Source organism: Acanthopagrus latus, chromosome 17 (genome assembly GCF_904848185.1).
Source record: "Acanthopagrus latus isolate v.2019 chromosome 17, fAcaLat1.1, whole genome shotgun sequence".
NCBI lineage: Eukaryota > Metazoa > Chordata > Actinopteri > Spariformes > Sparidae > Acanthopagrus > Acanthopagrus latus.
Window position 1 is genome coordinate 20,485,570 of NC_051055.1, and position 22,588 is coordinate 20,508,157.

General features: G+C 41.7%; 1 protein-coding gene across 7 annotated transcripts; it reads right to left on the bottom strand.

Annotated features, from left to right (window-relative positions):
- Positions 1–690: 690 nt before the first annotated feature.
- Positions 691–22,057, bottom strand: chd4b (chromodomain helicase DNA binding protein 4b). 7 transcript variants are annotated; one of them, XM_037074833.1, is made up of 41 exons: positions 21,997–22,057; positions 21,670–21,725; positions 21,146–21,356; positions 20,592–20,716; positions 19,466–19,720; positions 19,263–19,378; positions 19,042–19,141; positions 18,735–18,945; positions 18,490–18,611; positions 18,244–18,367; positions 17,951–18,123; positions 17,141–17,386; positions 16,684–16,887; positions 16,349–16,560; positions 15,679–15,810; positions 15,487–15,586; positions 15,145–15,336; positions 14,538–14,738; positions 14,219–14,356; positions 13,831–13,952; positions 13,556–13,729; positions 12,666–12,807; positions 12,282–12,531; positions 12,070–12,194; positions 11,886–11,978; positions 11,650–11,791; positions 10,615–10,784; positions 10,177–10,366; positions 8,207–8,293; positions 7,194–7,285; positions 6,888–7,021; positions 6,308–6,452; positions 6,070–6,226; positions 5,420–5,505; positions 5,021–5,288; positions 4,888–4,944; positions 4,152–4,322; positions 3,955–4,063; positions 3,409–3,541; positions 3,118–3,313; positions 691–1,970 (listed from the first exon to the last, which is right to left on the bottom strand). In XM_037074833.1, exons 3-41 carry the CDS (start codon positions 21,207–21,209, stop codon positions 1,768–1,770), a joined length of 5,961 nt encoding a protein of 1,986 aa, XP_036930728.1. In that variant the 5' UTR covers positions 21,210–21,356; positions 21,670–21,725; positions 21,997–22,057; the 3' UTR covers positions 691–1,767. The 7 variants fall into 7 exon arrangements, with proteins under 7 accessions (XP_036930728.1, XP_036930734.1, XP_036930730.1 ...); XM_037074840.1 differs by lacking the exons at positions 21,670–21,725; positions 21,997–22,057 and adding an exon at positions 2,681–2,751 and having other exon boundaries at positions 1,797–1,970; positions 21,146–21,209; XM_037074839.1 differs by lacking the exons at positions 21,670–21,725; positions 21,997–22,057 and having other exon boundaries at positions 10,189–10,363; positions 21,146–21,209.
- Between the last annotated feature and the right edge of the window lie 531 nt (positions 22,058–22,588).

The following is a 22,588-nucleotide window of genomic DNA, read 5'->3' on the forward strand; positions in this document are numbered from 1 at the left end:
AGGGCTGCACATTTTATTGTAATATCATTTTTAAAAAAAAAGAGAGAGAGAGACAGAAAACAGCATTCAAATTTAGCAAAGTGGTGCTGCAGAGACATCTTAGCCATGTGTGTTTGGTGCAAACCTCAATAAATGAACACTAACATTCATCTTTCCTACTTATTGTGAAGCATATTTATTAAAATGATGGCAATATGATATTTTTGTCCAGATTGTGCAGCAAATGTCCGAGTCAGGGTGGCACAAGCGCAAAACTATGAGGATCAACCCTCTCAGGGTCTGTCGAAAATTTCACAACAATCAGTCCAACTGTTGAAATAATAAAAAAAATATTTGTATTCTGCTGATTTCATCAGCTGATAAAGGCGTATCACACATATACCGGTAATGGTGTTTATACTGTGCTACTTGCACAGAGGTCATTTCTAATTATTACATTCCTGGTGACATTTGCTGTCACGGTGCACTGATGTTATTTTGGAGAGTATTGATCATTATTTAATTTTCTGCTAATATTTCCAGCTTTTATTACATATCTCCGTCACACAATATATATTCAGATGACATATCAGATCTTATATCAATATCAGAATTTTTTATTTCCTAATGTTTGCATTGGGACCTGCACAAAAAAATGGGGTATTGGTCGATTATGTAAGTAATTCTTAAGAAAACTAGCAAACATGAAAAAACTGTTAACTTTTTATTGTAGTCCATAAAAACGAACAGCAATGATAAAAACAACAAGGTGGTAACCATAATAATAATAATAATAATAATAATATTGAATTTAACGTAAAACAACATAACAACGAACAGTAAGAAATTAAATTAACTTAAAGATTGCCATCGTTCTCAGAACCATGCCAAGTACCTAGAAGCTGTGGAGCTACTGTATGTCCATATTTCGGGCAAACGCAGGTGAGTTTCCAGGGGGCAAATCTGTGATGCCGTTAGGAATGTCGAGGTGCTTGTTTGGGTTTGAGCACAGAGAGCTGATCCTGGATCGGGACACCTGGCGAGAGCGGTGGAGGTTTGGGATAGAGGGTAAGGGTGCAGGAGGAGGTAACAGACCTGACTGACTGATAGAAAAGTGACAGTAACAGTCTCTCAGTGTCAGCATTCTGCAGTAGAGGTGCACATTAATATGCCCTATTTTATACATACGTACAGGAAACATTCATCCTCTCTACACACACATACAGGTGAGGACACCAGAATTGAATGACTTTTTAGAAAAAAAAAAATCACAATTTTCTAAAGGTGAAAATGAGCACAATAAAATCCCTTGAATTCTTTTAATAATCCAAAAAATTACTACAAAGCACCAGTATACTCCAAAACATGCTGCTTCTTCTCCTGTCTAACATCTTTAGCTTCATGTTACATATAGTTACAAACACACATTTGACCCTGCTGTAAAGACAGAGCAGGACAGGTCAGGGGAGCTTCCCGCAGTCTGACAGTGCTCAGGTTACAGGAGTTGAATCTGAATCCCAGAGGAGAAGAAAGACTTGTCTCTAGTCTGCCACACAAAGTAGTGATTCTTCCATTTGCTCCGATCCTACATCTACAGTTCAGTCTTTTCACATCCAGCAGCACAGCTGACGCTCTTCTGAGTCCAGAGATGGGTTGTGGGTGCAGAACGAGGAGGACTAACCTGACTGTGCTGTACATGATGGTTGAGGGGGAGGACGTCTGCTACATGGCGGTGAGGTGACAGCGACTGGCCTCAGTCAGTGAGAGTGAAACGTGTGAGCCGACTGGTCAGCGCTGCACCTGCATCTGCTGTGAGGTCTGTGATTGGTTCTGAGCAGTGACCTCGGGGCCCCGGCTGGCCAGTCGACTGAGGATGTTCCTCTCTGACATTTGCAGCCGCACAGCGACAGGGGGTATCCTGGCGATGGTTGCCGGGAGACGCGTGACATCCGCCTTCATGTCACTCAGCAGTTCCTCGAGCTGTTTGAGAACTGGAAATACAACACTTAAATCAGCTATGAGCACCACCATGATAATGTAAATGCAGGACTGATTTAGTTTAGTAACTTTTGAGTTTGGGGAACTTCAAGATTTAAAAATAACCATATTTTGCTGTTAAACTGCAGTCAGACTGCATTCTATCTGACAGAATTTACACAAGTGGTGCAACAAAATGCAGGACAGACAGGAAATGTCACTGGCAGGGTTGTAAACATGGACTGCCTAAGCTAATGTAGCGAGCAGGCACAAAGTTGCTAACAACCAGAATTTTTTTCAGACATTTTACTGTCATTGTGCATCTACGACAACCTGCTGACACTCTTCATCCCTTTTAATCAATTTTCATCTTCCATAATAGAGCTGTAGATTTTCTAATGGATTTTAATCACTTAAACCTCTTTTAATACAGAGAGTCACAAATGAAGGTGCTTTCTGTGGATAATCTGCCCTTGCGCTTCCTCTATGTATCTCCCCTTGTTATTACTTTGCCAAGGAGTTATCAATGTACAGATACTTTCATGTTTAACTATTAAACAATTAGAGGTTTAAGTGATTTTTCAAGCAAATTTGCCAAACATTTGGTGGTTCCAGCTCATTAGGTGTGCTTTTCTCAGTTATATAATATTGTACACAATATTTTGACATTTTATAGATTAAATGATTGAAATAACCAGTAATGAAATCATCATTAATTGCCTACTTTCTCACTGTGCGAGCAGTCATCTCTACAATACCCAAAGGTGACGACCGGGTGGGTGTAGTGTTTATTTTCTGAAGAGGTAATGAAAAGTGGTCTTTGTTCAAACATCAGAGCTGTTGTATTTTAAACACAGTGTTACACATGACATCTGTTTCTGGTTAAATTGGCAGCTATTATTAGGGCCACAAATTCAAATACTTGTGTTTACACAGTAGCTCCTTTTTCTATATTGCTGATACCATCAGCACACACACAAACACAACTTCTTCTTATTCAGAAGTGTTACAGGAATGGAAACTGTTGGATTAGACGCAACAGACTTTTCAATTCAAGATAAAAGAAAATTACTGTGAGATTACGATTTAGAATTGTTATAACTATTTTCCTTGTTGATCAATTTGTACATTTCCAGGTCAATGAGAACCCTCATGTTTTACCTTTATGCAGAACTGCATTGGCAGGTTTGTTTCCAGACATGGACTCCTTGCTGAGGTGCTGGTGGGACTCTGCGAGACACTCTACCTCACTGAAGCGAGTGTTGAGGGCCATGGAGGGGTGGGCCGGGTCCTCTGTCATGTTTAGGTAAGCTGCCCTACGCAACTGCTCCTCAATCACCAACGCCTGTTCCAGTAACTATGCAGGAAACAGACAAAAACAACATGACAGTGAGATTTGACAGAAACACAGACAGCAAAGTGAAGTGAAAATAGTCAGTGCACTCAGTTCACCTTGAACCTGCGGGCCAGAAACTTGTTCTTGATCTCCAGGAAGTTTCCTCTGCTCATCTCCCCTTTGAAGGGCTCGTTGAGGATGGCAAACCTCACATCATTCTGCACATCCTGCCACCGAGCGTAGCCGTGTCTGAGAGACGCCAGGGTCAAGTGTAACAAACAGTTTCATGAGGGTCTTGTGAGGATTATAATTCACCTATTTTTTTCTTAAGCAAGTTTTAACAGCAATAAATGCTGATTATTTTTTGTGGATACGTTTACACTTAGGGATTTCAGGGCAAATCAATGTGTGCGCTACAAATATTCCCAAACGTATAAATTGAAGGTAACTTTCTGCTCGTATTTTGAAGACGCCCTTCCTGGGAGAACCTGGCTTTAATTTGTGGTTCTTTGAATAAATCAGATTAATTAATTATTAGTCTCCCCTTGCGCTTCCCCTCCATGAAATTAATCAGTTAACTAATAATCTAATTTCTAACGTGATGGGAAGATATCAATCACATGAGAGTTTAACAGGCTCTGTGTGCCCATGTGAAAGGATACTGTATGATGCCAGCCAGCAGCCAGTAGTCATGGCGACGGTGCCAAATCTCAAAGGTCTTCTTGGTAACGGTGGCTGCCCTCTCTTCATTCTGCCATAAAGAGTGAAGCTCTGGAGAGGACGACAGAAAGGTCAAATGACAGAAACTAAACTGAAAAAAAGAGAAGAGAAAGAGAGAGGTGTGTGTGTGTGTGTCCACCTGTGAATCCTCCGTCAGCAATGTTGAACATGAACCTCTGCTTGGTGGCTTTTTTCTTCTCTTCACTGACGTTAACCACCGGCGCAGCTGTTGCTCCTTCTTTGGTGTTCTCTCCGTTCTGCAGTTTGTTAGATTCGTCTGTTTTCATACCGTCCTTTTCCTCTTTTTGCTCTGTGAAGAAACAACACAAACATGTCAGCAGCAAAGTTTAGGACTCATTTAGGGCACATGGGTGGAATTCAATTATTGACATTTGGTGAGTATGTTTCTACAGGATCTCTATGGACATTTAAATTGTGATTTTTAAGACAATTCAAGGTCATTATTAACCAAATTATAGGCTGATTTGTGAAGAAATCATTCTTATTAATAATATATACTAATATAAGTATAGTATAGTATAGTATAGTATAGTATAGTATAGTATAGTATAGTAATATATAAGTGATCTTGAGGGTCAGGTTTTACATAGAAAAATGTTTTTTAGAGTTTCTCTAACAGTTTGCCAACAGGTAAGTAAAAGTATAAGACATAATTATCTATAGATTTGTAACATCAGAAAAGATGACTTTGATGCAGAAAAGCTTGACTTATTCTTATAAAAAGAAATTAAAATTAAAAGACAAATCAAATAAGACGAAAAGTTAAGTCCTAATGAATTCTAATTCAGTACTATTAACTTTTAAATTTACTTTCATTGCAAAGTGTGTGTGTACGTGTGGTGAGATGTGTGCACCTCTCTTCTCTTCTGTTGGTGAACTGGTGTCCATCTTCTCATCTTTTCCCTCCTCAGCTGAAACAAAGAGAAGAACTGTCAGAAAGACAGAAAACAAAGGAAGCAAGACACAGTGAACAAACTGTTTACACACCTGCCTCACCTTTAACCTTGTCCTCTTCTGATTCCGTCTTAGTCTCCAAACCTTCGCCCTTCACCTCAGCAGGACTGTCCCTGTCCGTCTCTGAAGTCCTTTCCTTCTCTTCTTTCTCCTTGCTTGCGTCTTCAGCCTCCCTCTCCTTGCCTTCATCTCCATTTCCTGTCTCCTTTTCTTTTTCCTCCTTCGCTGCAGTGGAGTCTACCTCGCCTTCTTTCTTTTCAAGGACAGGGGATTTTTCAGACTCATCTGGGATTTCAATAATCTAAAAGGAGAGAAGGGGTAGCCACTTTCAGAGTAGAAAAAACTGCAAATATAGTATAATGTCACTGCTCAAAACCAATTACACTGTACTGACAACAAAAACAGGTGACATGAATATAAAAGCAGAATTACCTCTGGATCATCTCCCTTCTTGGCTCCTTTGCCATCCTCACCCTCCTTCTTCATTTCTTCCTTGTCGTCCAATTTCGACAAATCTTCTAACAAAACAGAACACACTGCAAAGTGAGTATTTATATCCCATCTCTGTTGGAGCTGTCACTCAATAAATAATTACAGCTCAGAGGCTTAATGGTTGAATAGGCCAAAAAAGTTTTTTTTGTGAAAAGTTATTGTTTGTTTTTTGATCAGGGAGTGAGCCGACAGTCAGGATGTACTTTTATCTGGTACTGAGCTGAGACAAAATGATAACTGAATATGGTTCAGGGCAACACAAAAAAACATAAAGGTTAGAGGTAAAGCATGTTGTGCTGAGGTTAGGGCAAAGAGGAAAAGGAAATGCATGTCATTTGTTAAAGGATCCCCACAAGGGGAGTGTTACAACATACAGTATATATGTATTGTGTCTGTGATGGTTGTCATGGCAACAGAAGTTTATCTTTCAGTCCAACTACAGTATGTGCACCATGAGGCCAAAATGAAATTGTCTGTAGTGATCGTCTTCACATTGAAGAAACTCAAAGGAAATTTAACATGTTGTTTTAATTATCAAGACTAAGGGTGTGTGTGTGTGTGTGTGTGTGTGCGCGTGCGTGTGCGTGTACCTGGGACAGGAGTGTTGGGCTGAGTGTCAGCAGGTGTCCCGGTAGAAGGAGTCTTTGGGTCTTCACCTGCAGCCAGAGCAGCAGCTCTTTTGTTCTCCTCCAGCTCAGCCATCCAGGGCATCGACCATTGGCCGTTCACATGCTCAAACTCCTGCACCTTTTCATCAACATGTGAACCCATCAGTTGGCAGCTCAGAGTTTAAATACTTTTATTATCTCAGCATAAGGTACGCCATACCTTTTTCCTTATGAGCGACATCACACCAATACGGGTGAGCACGTGTTGCCGGGACAGACCCTCACGTGGGACACCATCCGCAAAAGTTTCAGCTCCATCAGCCCCCGGCTCACAGAGGTGACGCATGAAAAGAGACACATAGGCCCTGGGAAGGTGAAGAAGATGGTGGAGGGATGTAACCATGAATATATTTGTAAAATGTCAAAATCTGTGAGCCAGACACAGGTTTGACAGAAAGGTGCAAAGAAAATAAACTGCAATCAAAAAAGATGATTCATGACTGTTAAAAGAGTAGAGTGAGCTGTAACGCTACTTAGAGCTCAGGCTGCAACTAATTATTATTTCAATCATCCACTTAAATTTGCTTGTTACTGCAATTTTACTTGGGCAAAATTTAAGTTTAAAACCAGGAACACGGCATTTGAAGATTAGGTAGAAAAGGTTATGATTCTGACCAGCTTGAATTTCAGTACTGGACAGTTTTCACTACTTTGAGCTCTAGACTCAGTTTGTGTAGCAATACCAAAAGTATTGAGGTTTAATATCCAAGCGAGCAGATAAATGTCAGTTTGAGACTCACTTGAACTCTTTCTCAGACTTCCCTCGGAGGTCCCTGACCAGCCACTGGTTGGTGAAAGCATCCTGAGGGGGCATCCCATAACGCATCACTGCATTCAAGAATGCCTTCCTCTGTCGTGCATTGAAGCCCAAAACCTGACAGGTAAGTTTAAAAAAAAAAAAAAGGGCTCAAGATGTTTGCAAATGCTTAAAGGAAATAACAGAAGGTCAGGTGATGTAAGGAATATTCTAGGTCACTTTCAAGGCCTTCATCCTTGTTTTGCCTTTTGTGTTAAGCCTTTTTAAAAAAATATCTGTAGGAACTCACTTCGATATTCCCGCCCACTCTGGCCAGCAGTGGAGGCAGAGGTTTGTCACGATCGTTCCTCAGCCCTTTACGGTTCGGTCTGCGGGCATTAGCTGAGAACAAAATGACACAGTTAATCTATCGCAGATACATATTCAAGGCAGCAACGATTCATGGAAACCATGAAAATTCTAAGCTAAAATCAAACTCGATTTTGTATCATCATGTGTGTTCTTAACGTCCTACAGTGCTCAGTGAGGATGTTCCACTTACGGCTCGTCACAGCACACTCTGATCCTGCTGAAGCTCTCCCTCCTCACAATCTCTCGGCACTTCTACATTAAATGCTTCTTCTTGAAGCATAAAGCTTTCAGAACATTAACAACTGAAAGCATTAATTTGTTATATTGCATTTCATGAAAGTGAAGTAACAGAGCCATAATTAAATACAATCAAAACAAAACATGTAGATTGTTTTATATCAACTCATATAAACTGTATAAATATAAAAAGGGAACATTTTGTTCGAAAATAAATCTGAAAGAAAACTATTAAAAGTGCATTTTACAACAACTTAATGAACAGTTGATGTGAACACAAACAATCTCTTTATGTGCAAGTGGACACTTCAGCTGGCCGAGAAACCATTCATTTGAATTTTTTTTGCCAGTTTCCTTCTTCTCATCTCCTGTTTTTTTTCTTTTTTCCTTCTTTTTTCTTCCTTTCTCTTTTTCTTTCTCTCTTCTCTTGCCTTTGTACGCCCTACACAGACCACGCAGATACAAGTGTTTTTCCCTGAGTTGTTGTTGAGGTTGTCAATGAGGATATCATAGCTGTCGTCTGAATCTGAATACACATCTGCAGGGGTGGTTTGAAGGATGTTAGTGGATGAAAGTACTAGGACAGGAGAGGTTCCTTATTAACAGGAAAGTCTCTTAAGATCTTAAACTCAGTTACATCTTCATGACCAATTCAATGAAAATCAATATGTTAACATAACTTTGAACAGAGGTGATGAAACTGCTGAGCTTTACCTTCACTCCGTTCATCAAAGTCCTCATCGCCCTCCTCCGAAGCCACCGAGTAGTCAGATTGGTTATCAGACTGATCCTCCTGCCAGTCTGAAGGAAACAAAGACAGAAACATTGAGGTGGGAGAAAATAAAAATATTGATCCATGGCAACATCCAAACTCCTCGTGGAGCTGCAGCCCCATCAAATTATTATCGTTCAGGTGTTTTGCCAGCAGGGGGAGCCACTGCTGCAGTACAACTTTAGTAAGTATTTCCTAATCAACAAGGGAATCGTTTAATCATTTAACTTTAGACTAGAAAGGCATAACTTATCTTAAATGTATACGAGTACAATTACACCTTGTGTTAATTGCAGTTGTCTGCTTCGGATTAAGCCCAAGCTATTTTTAGTTTGTACTACATGATACATAAAATAAACCACAACATGAAAACAAATTCAAGTCACAACATTCAACACACAAAACATCAGTGCTGATGATTTACCCTTTATGCATAAAAATTCTTTAAATTACATTTTATTTAATAGATATCTTTTAAAAATGCTCCTGCTGCTGCTGCCTTTGTAATCTTGTATTCACTTTGCTCAAACAAGACTGTATAAAGCAAACCGAAGGGAGATGAGGAGGGAAAGAGAATGTCTAATACTGTTTTATTTCAATTTGATTTTTACCAGTAAAATTTTACATTATTAGGCTCCATTGCTCTATTTTCTGAGAAAATATAAACATGTAGCTGTAATGCTTCTTTTTGTGCAATACTGCTGAATCATTATACATTTTAATTTAATAGATTAATAGAAATATATTCATCCATACAGATGTGGTGACGATTACAAATGCAATGGCTGATTATTTGTAGGCTAACAAAACTGCTAAAAATTGTATGTCATTATGCCTTTTGTCATTTAACAAACATCAAGTTTAATATGGTGCAACCAATACATGTCCAATGTTCCTGCAGCATATCACCCTATCATAGTCCTGAGGACATCCACTGATTGTCCCAAGACGAATAAACACAAAACATGATGATACAGCAATTTGTTATCATCCAATGCAGACCTGAAATAACCTCAGCTGATATTAGACAAGCCCTGACAACTCTGACAATTATTCAAGTCAAGGCTACAACATTTCTTATGCAGTAATAGCCAAAACCTTGTCATCTCTGCTTTTAGCCTTCATTTTAATTGTCTTTCTATTTTAATTGTGCACATAATATGGAAGGATTTGCTCTTTAAATCTTTTTATTTTCAGTTTTATTACTTTCATCAACATTTGCACACCAACATTGCACACAAAACTGTATATATATATATAAAATATTTCACCTTGTTGGTCTTTCTATTACCCTGTAAAGTGAGTTGACCTGATGTATTTAATGTGATATAAGGTGGCCTTGCCTACTTGCAAGTGAATCAGTAAAACTGTATCTACTATTGGTCTGATGCTGATCCTTGTTTTTGATTGTAACAAACAGGCAAGTCCAACAGTTGTGCCATACTAACAGCCTCTTTGGGGTCATTTTCTGTAATTGGTTTGGATTATATTAATCCAATTTTAAATTAATTAAACTCACTACTTCAGTGATTCATACTCTGGATATTTAGTGTGCACCTATCTCATAAAGCAAGATTACAAAGTCAGCTGGATAACCACACCGAGGAGAAATCGAGGCAGTTCTTCTTATATCAGATCTGAAGAGGTTCTGAAGAGAAATTATTTTTTAAAATTTACCCCGACAACTTTGTAATGTTCCTTTCTGTGACTGCCTCGATTCACGCTGTTAAACATGCATGGTCTGAGAAAGTAAATAAGTCTAAATTGCCCTCTCATAAGGCACAAAACAAAGCTTCATGCAATGCACTGAATGGCTCTCCTACGCTTTTACACCAACAAACACCACACAAACACAACAGCACTGCACAGCACGCACACACAAGAAGAGGTTGCTTTATATATTGTTCTGTACCCTGTCTAATACCTCGTTCCTCTTGGGAGCCGTCATTGTAGTTGACCGGCTTTCGAGTTCGTTTGCCTTTGCCCAGATTTCGGGCGAGATCCTCTTGCTGCTGCTCATAGTGGTGACGGAGAAGTTTCTCCCAGTAATCAGGATCAACACTTTCCTCCTGCTTGATCACCTCCCTCTCCACCTCCTCCTCCTCAAAAAAAGGCCAAGAGCGATTAATATGATGTATATATTGAGAATGAACACACAGCCTGCGGATTTAGCTAAGAATAAAGCTAGACCTAGTTCAAAGTTTGGTCGCTGATCTAAAATCTAAAATGCATTCATTTCAGGATATTTTTTGACAGACATCTTGTTCCTGGTTATAAAAAAGTTGAAAAAATAAAATCAACAGGTACAACAATATGTTCTCACACAAATATTTTGTAAGGAAGCTCATACCTCGTCGTCTTCATCTTTGACCACATACTGGGCCACTTTAAATGAGCTGAGGTACTCATTCATGCTCTGGAGCTCAGTGTCATCTGTGGCATCCTGGTTCCTGTCAAGCAAACGGTCAATGGCATGGTCATCGTAGTGGATCACACTGCTGTCATCCTCCTTGTTGTCCCCTAAAAGAACAATAAGTCAAATGTAAATAAAGGAAGAAGAAATCAGACATTAGCTATTCCAGTGATGAAATGATCTCTCCACCTCAGTAACTCTCTGTGTTCAGCCTCAATCCCTCAAATCAAACTACGAAATCAAACTAGTGTTAGAGTGCTGCTTCTCTTCCAAACGTAACAGTTGCAGTAAAGTACATTTACATTATCGAAAACCTATCCAATTTAGGTTTTCAGACAACAATAACAGATTTACACTAATGGCTTTTCTTTTCTTTTTCAGAAAAACAAGCAAACAAAATGTTATTCCTGACTTTCACAAATAGGCTAAAGCAAGCTATGACTGATGTGACACTAGATCATAATGTTTTACACCGCGCAATGGCTCAAAATTGGATTTTGCTCGTTATTGCCAATATCAATGTGAATTTGACCGGATCTAATTCATGAATGACATCAAAACCACTACAAAAATCACTGCAAAACAGAAGTTAACAGGGAATTAAACTGGTTTTAATGCATTTTATGTGTTAAATACTTTTGACTGACCCATGTTCTCGGGTCTATCTTGTAAATGTCATCTTAATGGGACACACCTGATTAAATAAAGATTATTTATATTATAAACCAATGATTATTTCCATTATCAAGCTGTCAAACATTTTCCGATCAATTCAATTAGTAGGTTGATCCACAATATCCCCCAAAATGGAAAAAAATAAAAATTAATTCACCACAGCCCAAAGGTGACATCCTCAAATATAATTTTGACTGAGTTGGAGGATATTCAGGTTACTGTCATAGATAACGAAATGCAGATAAACATTAAAAACAAATGATTAAGAATAGATTCATGTTGTTGAAGTTGACTCACCTTCTCCAAGTTCATCCTTGAACAGCTCCTCAGTTCCAAACTTGAGGATGTCATCAAGCTCCTGTTTGGACATGGAGCCAGTCTTGGAGCCCAGACCAGGACGCACCACCAGATGGGTGAGCATCATCTTCTTCTTCGCCACCTGGTAAAAGGAGGACAAACAACCGGTGAGCAGTTGATCACAGAATCCTGTTATGGTCTGTGTGTCATCTCTTGCAGTGTTCCGTCTCACAGACCTGTGTGATCCTCTCCTCCACAGAGGCTTTGGTAACGAAGCGATAAATCATCACTTTCCTGTTCTGGCCAATTCTGTGAGCTCTGCTGAACGCCTAGAAAGAACAAGCAAGAAACAAACATCAAAATATCATACTATCATAAACAAACATACTACCATGGATGTGAGATGTAGAGCTTATATACTTGGATGTCATTGTGGGGGTTCCAGTCAGAGTCGTAGATGATGACGGTGTCAGCGGAGGCGAGATTGATGCCCAAACCTCCAGCTCTGGTAGAGAGGAGGAAAGCAAACTGAGGAGCACCGGGAGCTGAAAAGGAGACAGAAAGTCAGAACACTGACAGGACACCATAACAGCTGATTTAGGCTCCACAAACAGGCTACATCTATGTCTCACCATTAAAGCGATCAATGGCTTCCTGTCTCAAGTTGCCAGTGACTCCTCCATCAATTCTCTCATACTTGTACCCTTCGTTCTCCAGGAAGTCCTCCAGAAGGTCAAGCATTTTGGTCATCTGAGAGAAGACCAGAACCCTGTGGCCCCCTTCCTTCAGCTTCCTCATCATCTTCTGCAGCAGTGTCAGTTTTCCTGAGGACTTGGTCAGAGCATTGCCCTCATACATGCCATTTGGAAGTTTCGGCGCTTCCTACAATCAAGAGAAACATTCTGAATACAACTGCATTTAAACTTTTTCAATATGCACACATAGTTTCTTGTGTTCTGTTATCACACTGAACTATTTGTTTCTATACAACTGTGTGAGAAAGACTTAAATCTTACTGTGGCAGCTGCAGGAAAGAGGTAGGGATGATTGCAGCATTTTTTCAGGTCCATCACCACGTTTAGCAGAGAGACTTGGTTTCCTCCTCCACGAGTGTTCAGGGCCTCAAAGTTACGAGTTAGGATGAACTTGTAGTATTTCCTGGGTTAGAACAAAGATACAATGTCAAAAAATAATGAGAGAAAAAAAACTTTAAAACCTACACAATCCAGACATTTTAAAAATGAATGCCAACCCATATGGTGTTTTTCTATTACATATGTCCGCCTGGCTCTACTTGCTTTCACTTGGCTCAACAGCCCGGGATATGCATTTTCATTTGAACAGGGCTCCCTACTTGAAGGTGTGTCTTTTACTGATGACATGCTTGGGTTGTGTAGTGGTCAGGGGATTGGCTGTAAACACTCTTCCTCCCTGCAGCACTATCGAAAAAAGCGCAATAAAGCTCCACTAATTCAGTGGCAAACAAGTTTAACTTCCAACAAATTCTTTACAATAAAACTCCTCTGTTGTCTCATAATCTAAAAGCTTTTATTATGAATCCGCAATATCAGGAAATGGTAGTTTTTTTTTTTACCATCAGTAACTTAACACAACCCCTGACAGCTGAATAGCAAATGCGAGGAAACAGTACAAAGAGAGACACTGGAGATAAACTAAACTAAAACTAAAAGCAACCTTTCCATCAGATTCCCTGCACAGACATGAGTTAAGTCTAGCAACGCTTATCTATTGAAATGCAAATCATTGTGGCTTGGTTTGCCTCAGTGCAGCCCAAAGTGCCAATGGGAAAACACCAATCATTTTTAATATGTAACCTTCATTATCTTTCATGGGTGCATACATTAACAACTATAACTATAATTCTACACATAGTCTCTTGGCTTACTTCTGCATGGGGCTAAGCTCCACTCTAACGATGAGCTCAGTCTTTGAAGGCATGTGTTTGAAAACATCAGCCTTCAGCCTCCTGAGCATGTGTGGTCCCAGCATGTCATGGAGCTTCTTGATCTGGTCCTCTTTGGCAATGTCTGCAAACTCCTCCAGAAATCCTTCCAGGTTGCTGCAGAGAGTAAAAAAAGGAAATGGAAAAATACATAAACATAGGGGAAGCGTGGGTGTTTTCATTGCATCTACAATATAGCCGCATATGGGGCTACTAACTTGAATCTCTCTGGGGTCAGGAAGTTCAGCAAATGGAAGAGCTCCTCCAGGTTGTTCTGAAGAGGAGTGCCAGTGAGCAGCAGCTTGTGTTGCAGCGGGTAGTTGTTCAACACTCGGAAGAACTAACAACAGCCAGGGAGAAAGGATAGGCACCATACTTAATGACAAAAACATGACAGCACAGAACAGCATTATAGCCAGAGATCGAATGTAACTAAATACATTTACTCAGGTACTGTACTTAAGTACAATCATGAGGTGGTTTGACTTTCCATCACCAGCTTTTTACCCCATTTTTACACTACATTTATTTGATGACTTTAGTTACTTTGCGGATTAGATGCTGCATCCAAACAAACATGTCTACTAAAGTACTACATGTTCTCACCTTGGACTGGTTGTTTTTGAGTCTGTGAGCCTCGTCAACAACCAGACAGGCCCACTCGATGGAGCCCAGCACAGCCTGGTCAATGGTAATCAGCTCATAGGATGTCAGCAGGACATGGAACTTGACTGTTGAGTCTTTCTGTAAAAGCACAGAAAAAGAGTACATAAGTAAAGCAAAAACTATTACTAGGGCTGCAAGGACTTGTTTCCACTGTTAATATAGCACCACAAACTAATTTCTAACTAATTGGCAATTTCCTCTCAAAGAGTTTGAACAATTGTTTTCAACACTCTTGCTCTTTTCTCTACTTCTTCCTTACCTTCATCTTGGATGCTTTTTTCCCACCTCGGATGGCATTTCCCTCAAAGGAGAACTCGTTCTCCCTGATGACAGCCCTGCTATCTTTGTCCCCTACGTAAGTCACCACGTACATGTCAGGGGCCCACATCTCAAACTCTCTCTCCCAGTTAATGATGGTGGACAGGGGGGCGCTAACTAGAAATGGACCCTTGGAGTGACCCTGTTAGAGTGAAAGAAAAAGTCATGTGAAGAAGTTATTTATTATAGCTGCATTTATCCAAAGAGTTTTACAGGTGCTGGCCCAGACTACCTCCTGAGCCACAGCCGTAGGTCATTCAGCAAAAATTCAAAAAACGTAAACAACTGTGATTGTCTTGCCCTGCCTTTAGGATAGAGTTCATTACTTGGAGCTCATCCCCTTTATTGGACAGAGTTACTGTGTGTCACATGTCTGAAAACCCACCCACTAACATGGATTGACAGGGGAGGAGAGACTGGACAAAACTGCATCAGGAACTTACTGAAAATGCATTTTATATTTAATATTTTTGCATAAGTACTCTTAAAGTAATCTTTAAACTTATAAATTATGAAGAAAATGCCTATCTGAAGATTATAATTCTTACCTCCTTGTACAATGAGTAGAGGAAGACAGCCGTCTGCACAGTCTTGCCTAAACCCATCTCATCAGCCAGGATTGTGTCTGTGGCCTGAGCCCAAGAAAACCTCAGCCAGTTCAACCCCTCCAGCTGGTAAGGATGCAGAGTGCCTCCTGTGCTGTCCAGGTAGTCAGGCTGCCGATCAAACTTCATGGTGGGCTGGAAGGAAGACAGAAGAATATCAATTCGACATCCATCGTGATTCAAGCTTCTTTTATTCTGCCAAGTGAAAGTGCTCGACTGTGATGCTTCCTGTTATCATAAATAAACCACTAACTTATATTTTGTTCATAGTTTCAAAATACTTACATCTACAACTGGATTTGCAGGTGGTCGCTCTGCCTTCTTCACTTTGACTGCCTTCTTTATCTTCTTACCAGGTCTGCCCTCATCACCTACCATCAACTCCCTGAAAGACAATGACAGTATTTGAGATAAAACATACTTTCAGCTCATGCCACGACAGAATAACTATCTGGCCTTTTGGAAATCTCTCCTTACCTATGATTCCAATATGTCTGTTTGTAGGTGTCAAACTCTGGGATGTCCATCTCCTCGCTTTCCCAGGTTGACTGGTCATAAGCCAGATCTCTCCATTTGATCAAGTAATGTACGTTGTTCTTTTTATCAACACTGACATAAAAAAAAAAAAAACAGACAGGAAAGATGGAGTTAGAATAAAGCATGATTACTGTATTAGCTCTCCAGGTGTGAACATGTATTGATAATAATAATAATAATAATAATAATAATAATAATAATAATTATTATTATTATTATTATTATTATTATTACTACTACTATTATAACAATAATAATAATAATAATAATAATAATAATAATATTATTATTATTATTATTATTATTATTATTACTATAATAATAATAAGAAGAAGAAGAAGAAGAAGAAGAAGAAGAAGAAGAAGAAGAAGAAGAAGAAAAAGAAGAAGTTTGTCTTCATTGTAGCTATTTTTTCTTAGACACAGTATGTGGCAGAAGGCAGAAACTAAAGAATTCATATCTAAACAGAATAATCACCTGTTAAAACAACAATTTGAAGACTAAAATACAATTTCAGTCTGGTAACAACTTCAGAGCAAACAAAATCCACCAGCAGGCTACTTTTTGAAGATATAAATGTGTATTTCTAATGAGATTATACTTGTCCTACCTGTGGTTGAGGATGCGATGGATCATCAGCCACTCCATCTTGACTCCATAACGGTAAAACTCCTCCTCCATGTGAATAAAGAGAGGATCCTTATTCTTCCGCTTGGTGCTTTTGTTCTCATCACCCTCACCGCCAAAATCCACAGGTGGCGGTTCGTCCATGTCAGTCTTTCTCTGGTAGTTGCGGAACATCACCTGGCAGTTCAGTTCCAGCTGAGGACGAGCAGCAGGTAGAAAAAGAAAGGGCCATTAGGTTTGTGAGAGTCTATGTGAGGGAAGTGCACAGAAAAATCCATATTTTCAACTGTGGATACAGATTCGCAGAGTGTTTGGTACCTGTAGCTCCAGCACCCAGGAGCAGTGCCAGTAGGACATATTGCACCATTTGACAAAGAACTCCCTCTCCCTGCGGCCCGCCAGCGGAGGGGGATCAGGAGCATCAGCAGAGAGGTCAGCAGGCCGTGGGACAGGTGTTGGGGCTGGAGGCTCCCCCCATCGCCATGTTAAAACCTTCTGGACTTTGCCCTTCATCGGTGGACACTGTCAGGAAGTAGGAGAGGAAATAATTGAGGATATGATGCTTGTTAATTAGCAAAATATTTGTCTGATACAAAAAATTCTGTTGGAAAATTACCAATTGTAGGACATGATAAACTAGCAGATCAAAACTGAAAGGCTGCAGTGGGTTCTCTTAAACACTGTTGGTGTGCACAAGATGGAATCTGCATCCCCACACACACCCACATGAGCACATGCATGCGCAGACTTGCGTGCAACGGTGCACATCACTCACCTTGCAGCGGGGGCAGATCCATTCTCCATTGGGGATTTCAGGGAGAGGAGGGTTGAGGCAGTGGATGTGGTAGGAGGAGGGGCAAGTGTCACAACATAGCAGCTCCCCTCCATCCTTGCACACCCGGCAGAACTCAATGTGGTGGTCATCTTCTTCCTCCACCCCTTCATCCCTCCTGTCTTCCTCATCTTCCCCTTCGGCCTCAGAGAGATCATCCCTGGCCTCCCACTGAATCCCCTCCTTCTCCTGGTGGCAGAATTACAGATGGAGGGAGGTGGTGTTAGAGTGTGAGGGGGGAGGAGGGGGGGGGGGGGGTGTATACAGGCAGGGAAGGTATGCGGAACAGAGTGAAAGGAAAAAAAAGGGGGGGGTGTGGGGTTATTTTCAAGCGCGCCAGGAGGGGGGGTGCGGGGGTGCATTGCGTGCGTGTGCATGTTGCCGTGTGGAGCAATGGTGGAGGGAGTGGGAGGGCATTGGAGGGGAGGGACAAGAGAAGGGAAATGGGGGATGGGGGAGGGGGGAGACGTGTGGTGTGGAATAGGAGAGGATAGACAAGAACATGAGCAATAGGGTGGGGGGGCAGCAGAGGACAAAGAAATCATAAAAAAAAAATTTAAATCACCTTTAACAAAGTCTATTTTCCAACAATCACCCCCCTTGTCAATACAACTTTCCACTGATACACTTCAGCAGTATTTTACAGACAGGTGTAATTTTTGCCCTGCGGTTTCATACTCCAGGAATCACTCCAAATCTTCTCTAACATAGAATTTAATGGTCTGCACAGAGAGTTGAGCTCACGGTACTCACACAGTGTGGGCAGCTCCACTTGCCCTCAGGTGCTTTCTCCATGTCGGGGTCCAGACAGACCATGTGATAAGCTCTGGGACAGGTGTCACACAAAATGATCTCTCCTCCCTGCTGGCACACCTCACAGTAGTCCTGGTGGTCTGTCTCATAGCCATCACCGTCCTCCGTCTCCACTGAAAGAAAACAAGGACAATGACGATCTTATTCGACAAATCAAAATAAAACCTCCTGCACTGCACTAATGCATAGATAACAGAACAGACTTTTTATTTTGGTAATATTTCCATAAGAACCTTTCTTCTTTTTCTTCGCACTCTTGGGTTTCTTTTTAGGACGGCTGCTGCGGTTGGAGCCATCTGACACAGAGAAAGTCCCGTCATCGAAGTCACTGTCGACATCGGGTTCATCTTCATCACTCTGATGGATGTTGAGAATGAGTGAAACACCTGGTTACATTATGGTGCATATTCTCAATATTCTGACTGAAAACATTTTTAATTCTCAGAAAGAGGGAAGCAAAAAAATGGAATGTGTATTACAGAGGAGCGCTTCCTTTTGCTGTTGAGGCCTCCCAGTTTGATCTTGAGTGGAGCCACCTTCTTAGGTTTGGGTTTCGGCAGAGGTTTGGCCGCAGACTTGGACTTCTTGCGAGCATTGGGACCTGAGAAGAACAGAGATTCAAGTTTAATAAATACAACAATTAAACTAGTTAGAAACATTCTGAAAGAGCAGATTTTCATGACACAAAGCAAAATATTCATGTTTTGCATTTATCCTACTTTACCTTTTCCCTCTTTGGTCTTGGCCTTGCGTAGCGGTGGTGCCGGGGCTGGTGGGGGTGCAGCAGGTGTAGGAGCAGCGGCTGGAGCAGGAGCGGTAGCAGGTGAAGCGGAAGCGCCGGTCTCTGCCCCTCCGTCTGTCCCTGCCACCACCATGTTCTCTACAGCGGCAGCCACATTGGCAGCTGCCAGGGCTGCATTGGCAGTGGCACAGCCCTACAAGGGGACACAGCACAAACACACAAGGACAGCAAATCTGAATGACTCGCTCACAATAAGTCAGACTTCCAACCTTGTTTGTATTTATAATACCTTCAGAGGGTTGTTGGTGCTGAATTCTCTCCACTTCGCCATCATTAGCGTCATCATCTTGGACACTGCAATTTTGGGGTTCTTAGCTGCAATTAATGGCCTAAGGACAGAATATTTACAAGAAATATAGTTATTTTTATTTTCATACATAAATAGTTCCTTAAAAACAAGGCTGAGGAAAGCAACAATATCTACTGTTAAGATAAAATGGGCTTGCTCACCTGACAAACTGGCTGAAGGCCTTGTAGTTAGTGAGGGAGCTGTAGTCTTCCTGAGTAAAGACATGGTCAATGTCTTTCATGCCCCAGGCCTCAAGCAGCTGGGCAGAGCTTTTAGGCTGAGGCGGGGCGAGAGGGAGAGCTTAGTTTGACATGAAGAAAGCAGGAAATAATTAACTAACTATTCCATCTGAATGAATCTTTACCTGGCAGTCATCATCATCATCCTCGTCATCTTCTGGCTCTGGATCTTTGCGTTTGCTCTTCGAGCTGGATGAGCCTCCTTTCTCTGCTGCCGCACCTCCTTTCTTCTTCTCTTTGACAGAGCTGGAGCGTTTCTTCTTTTTCCTCCCGGGGGCATAATCACTTCCTTCACTCTCTGACCGCACACCTCCCTCGTCTGCATCTCTCTCTGCTGCTTCAACTCCAATCAGGTGCTCTGGGGAGCTGACTGGCAACTCCTGCAAGACATAGTTCAACTTTGCAAATTACAAGAAGACACTGGTGCTTATATACTTTTATATACTATATAAATTAAAGTTTGCTCCTTTATATTTGATTTATTGTCATAATCATGCCACTTGAGATGGCAATTTTTTATTTATTTTTTTTTTTACAGTGTGGATTTATTTATGTTGTTTAGTTGAGACATATGAGGTGCAATTTAGTCTGTAAATGTAAAGGTATCACATGATATCATTGTTATCCGAATACGTTTGCCTTGAGGACGGTTGGATGGTTAGATAAGTCAAGCATTTTGAATGAGTCATCTTGCATTCTCCATTCTTACCGTACTGTACAATATAAATCAACAATGAAACCAACAGTTAGTTGCAGTCCCAATTTCAGGAAATGTAGCTGCTCTTGTAATCAAAATGTAAGAACGAAAAACTATTTACTGAACACAAAATAAAAATTAAGATTGTGGTACAGAATAAACAATCAAGTGAAACACCATCCCTAACTAAATTAGAGTGGTGTAATCCCAGCCTCTTATACTGGTAATTTAATCATACATCCACAGAAAGAATGATTTATAAATGTATTCACAATCGACTGTGAGGATCAACTCACTATTTGTCTGTATAAAATCCATCACTGAGGGATGTTTTGTCAAAGTCCTGTAGATCTGTGTCTCCTAAACTGATCTAATTGACTCTCAGGAGTCCCTTCTAATTGCTTAAGTGTGTCCTATTAAGCAGGCACTGAGCTCCCCCCTGCTGTGACCCCACGTGGTGAGTTTACAGAAGCAGAGAGAACTGTTTACCTGGCCAAATCTCAGAGTATCCTTCACTTCAAACATGAAAAGTTTGTCAAAGACAGCGAACTAACCTCTCTGATGGGTCTCTGCCTCTTGCTGCTCCTGCTCTCTCGGCTGCTCTTCTTGGCTTTCTTCTTCTTCTTCGACTTGGGTACCTCGTCTACATCAGACACAGCATCCTCCGGCTCGTCCTCACCTGCGGGTGACACGCTTTAAATTAGCGAGAGAGGAGAGTGTCGCACACGCGGACAGGAGGCAGTGCTGCAGGCCGGCGGAAGACAGGAGCAGCCCGCGCACTGGCACGACTTAGCAAAATGCCCGTGCACGGACACACACGCGCGCGCGCCGTGAATGCCCCAACAGCACAGGTTGAAACTTGTGTGTTTGAAACTTTGACAGTTCACGCCCGCACTCGGGAGGACACGTGTGAGGTTTGGGTAATGAGAGGGGCTGGGGAAATGAAAGCAACACTATCAACACTCGCTTGACAAGTTAGCTAACTGACGGCGAGTGACGGACGGCCCGAGCAGACTACTCATGGCTAGCTCTAAGCTAACGTTAGCCTCGGCGAGCTCAAGTGACAGAGAGAGATGGACCTTCTTCAGGGGGAGAGAAGCGAGCTTACCGCGAAGAAGTGAGTGCTCCTCCACGGCTCCGAAGTCTTCCCTCTCATCCTCGCTGCCCGACATTTTCCCAGCGTTATTATTTTATTCCTTGCTGGTCGAATTAATCCCCCCCTAAACCTTGCTCCTCGGTCGGCGAGGGAGGAGGGAAAATGACGTGGGACTGTTGGAGAATGGACCGGGGGTGTCCAGGAAGGGAGGGGGTGGAGGGTGCTGGAAAAAAATAAATAAATATATAAATAAATGGCATTGGTTGGTAGCTAATCCTTGCTTTATTCCTCATTATTTACACTGCATGTAATTGACCACCTGCGTGGTCAAACAAGTTGGATAACTAGATTATCCACGCTTTGACATTGTGTGTTGTTGATTCGCAGGTATTTTTCTACACAGGAGTGAATTAAGTTAAGTGTGGCATCCATCATCGTTTCAAATGTGAGCGGCAAATTCGCGCTGTCGAGTTAAAACAATGCATCAAAGAAAAGTTTAAGCATTGAAAACCAACCTTCACACATTAGAAACTTACTGTACTGTGTGTAATAGTCCCGGGTCGAGGTGTGCTCCCTCCCTCTCTCTCGCTCTCTGTCGGTGCAAGAATTAATACAAGTCAGGCTGTTTGCACGGCAGTTGTTGTCATTTAGTGTTCATTCATTAAGCTCCGGCTGAACCAGTGATCAGCGAAATTAAAAAAATGAGCCGTCAATGACCCAAAACACGTTGCTCTGTCCCCCTCTTCTCTCTCCCCCAACCTTACAGGCAGAGCTTAGCTAACATCCTCACAAACACACAAAGGGGGCAGACATCCCATAATAATCCCCCCCTCCCACACTCACACAGGACTCTGCATAGTTACCTCGCAACGGACAGACCATAATACTCTGCCTGCCCCCACCCCCCTCCACCAGGCGCGCGAGCGCACGCACATACGCACGTACACTACCACCACCACACGTGCATGCACCAGGCTCTTTGCACGCACACTCCTTCCCCTTTCCACTGGCAGTCCCAGCCCCCTTAGCAACCCCGTTGTCATGGTGACACCCCCTCCCTGCGGCTCCCCGACAGACCATAATACTCCAGCAGTAGCAGCATACATCCCATAATATACAACTCCTAAAAAGCCAGGAAAGAAAAAATACCAGTCACATGGTCTCCAAGGGAGCTCAAGTCCACTGATGACAGCCCATAATACTCACTGAGCATCCACCTGAGAGTGAGCATGACTCTGACAAGAAGTCAAAGACTTTTGTTCCTGCGGTCCACACAGGTGTGCTACATGTGTTGTGTGCAGGTCAAACAGGCTTGCAGAGCAGCAGAGCTGGATGTGTGTCAAATACTTTGATGATGCCTTCCACCCAGCTCAGCATCCCTGGAGCACACGGTGGCCTGCTGTCACAGTGGTGTTGTTACACATCTGTACCATCCACCACCAGCACCGTGATTTT

Bases quoted from the DNA above. Each gene is read 5' to 3' on its own strand.
- chd4b (XM_037074833.1), bottom strand. From the start codon at position 21,209: ATGTCGGGCAGCGAGGATGAGAGGGAAGACTTCGGAGCCGTGGAGGAG. The intron at 14,357-14,537 runs GTAAGGAAGAAG...GTGCTTTTACAG, and splicing joins AAAAAGCATCCAAGATGAAG to AAAGACTCAACAGTCAAGTT. The intron at 7,286-8,206 runs GTAAAGCTCAGC...TTTTGTTCTCAG, and splicing joins CTTTGATGAACGGAGTGAAG to CTAATGCCCGCAGACCGAAC.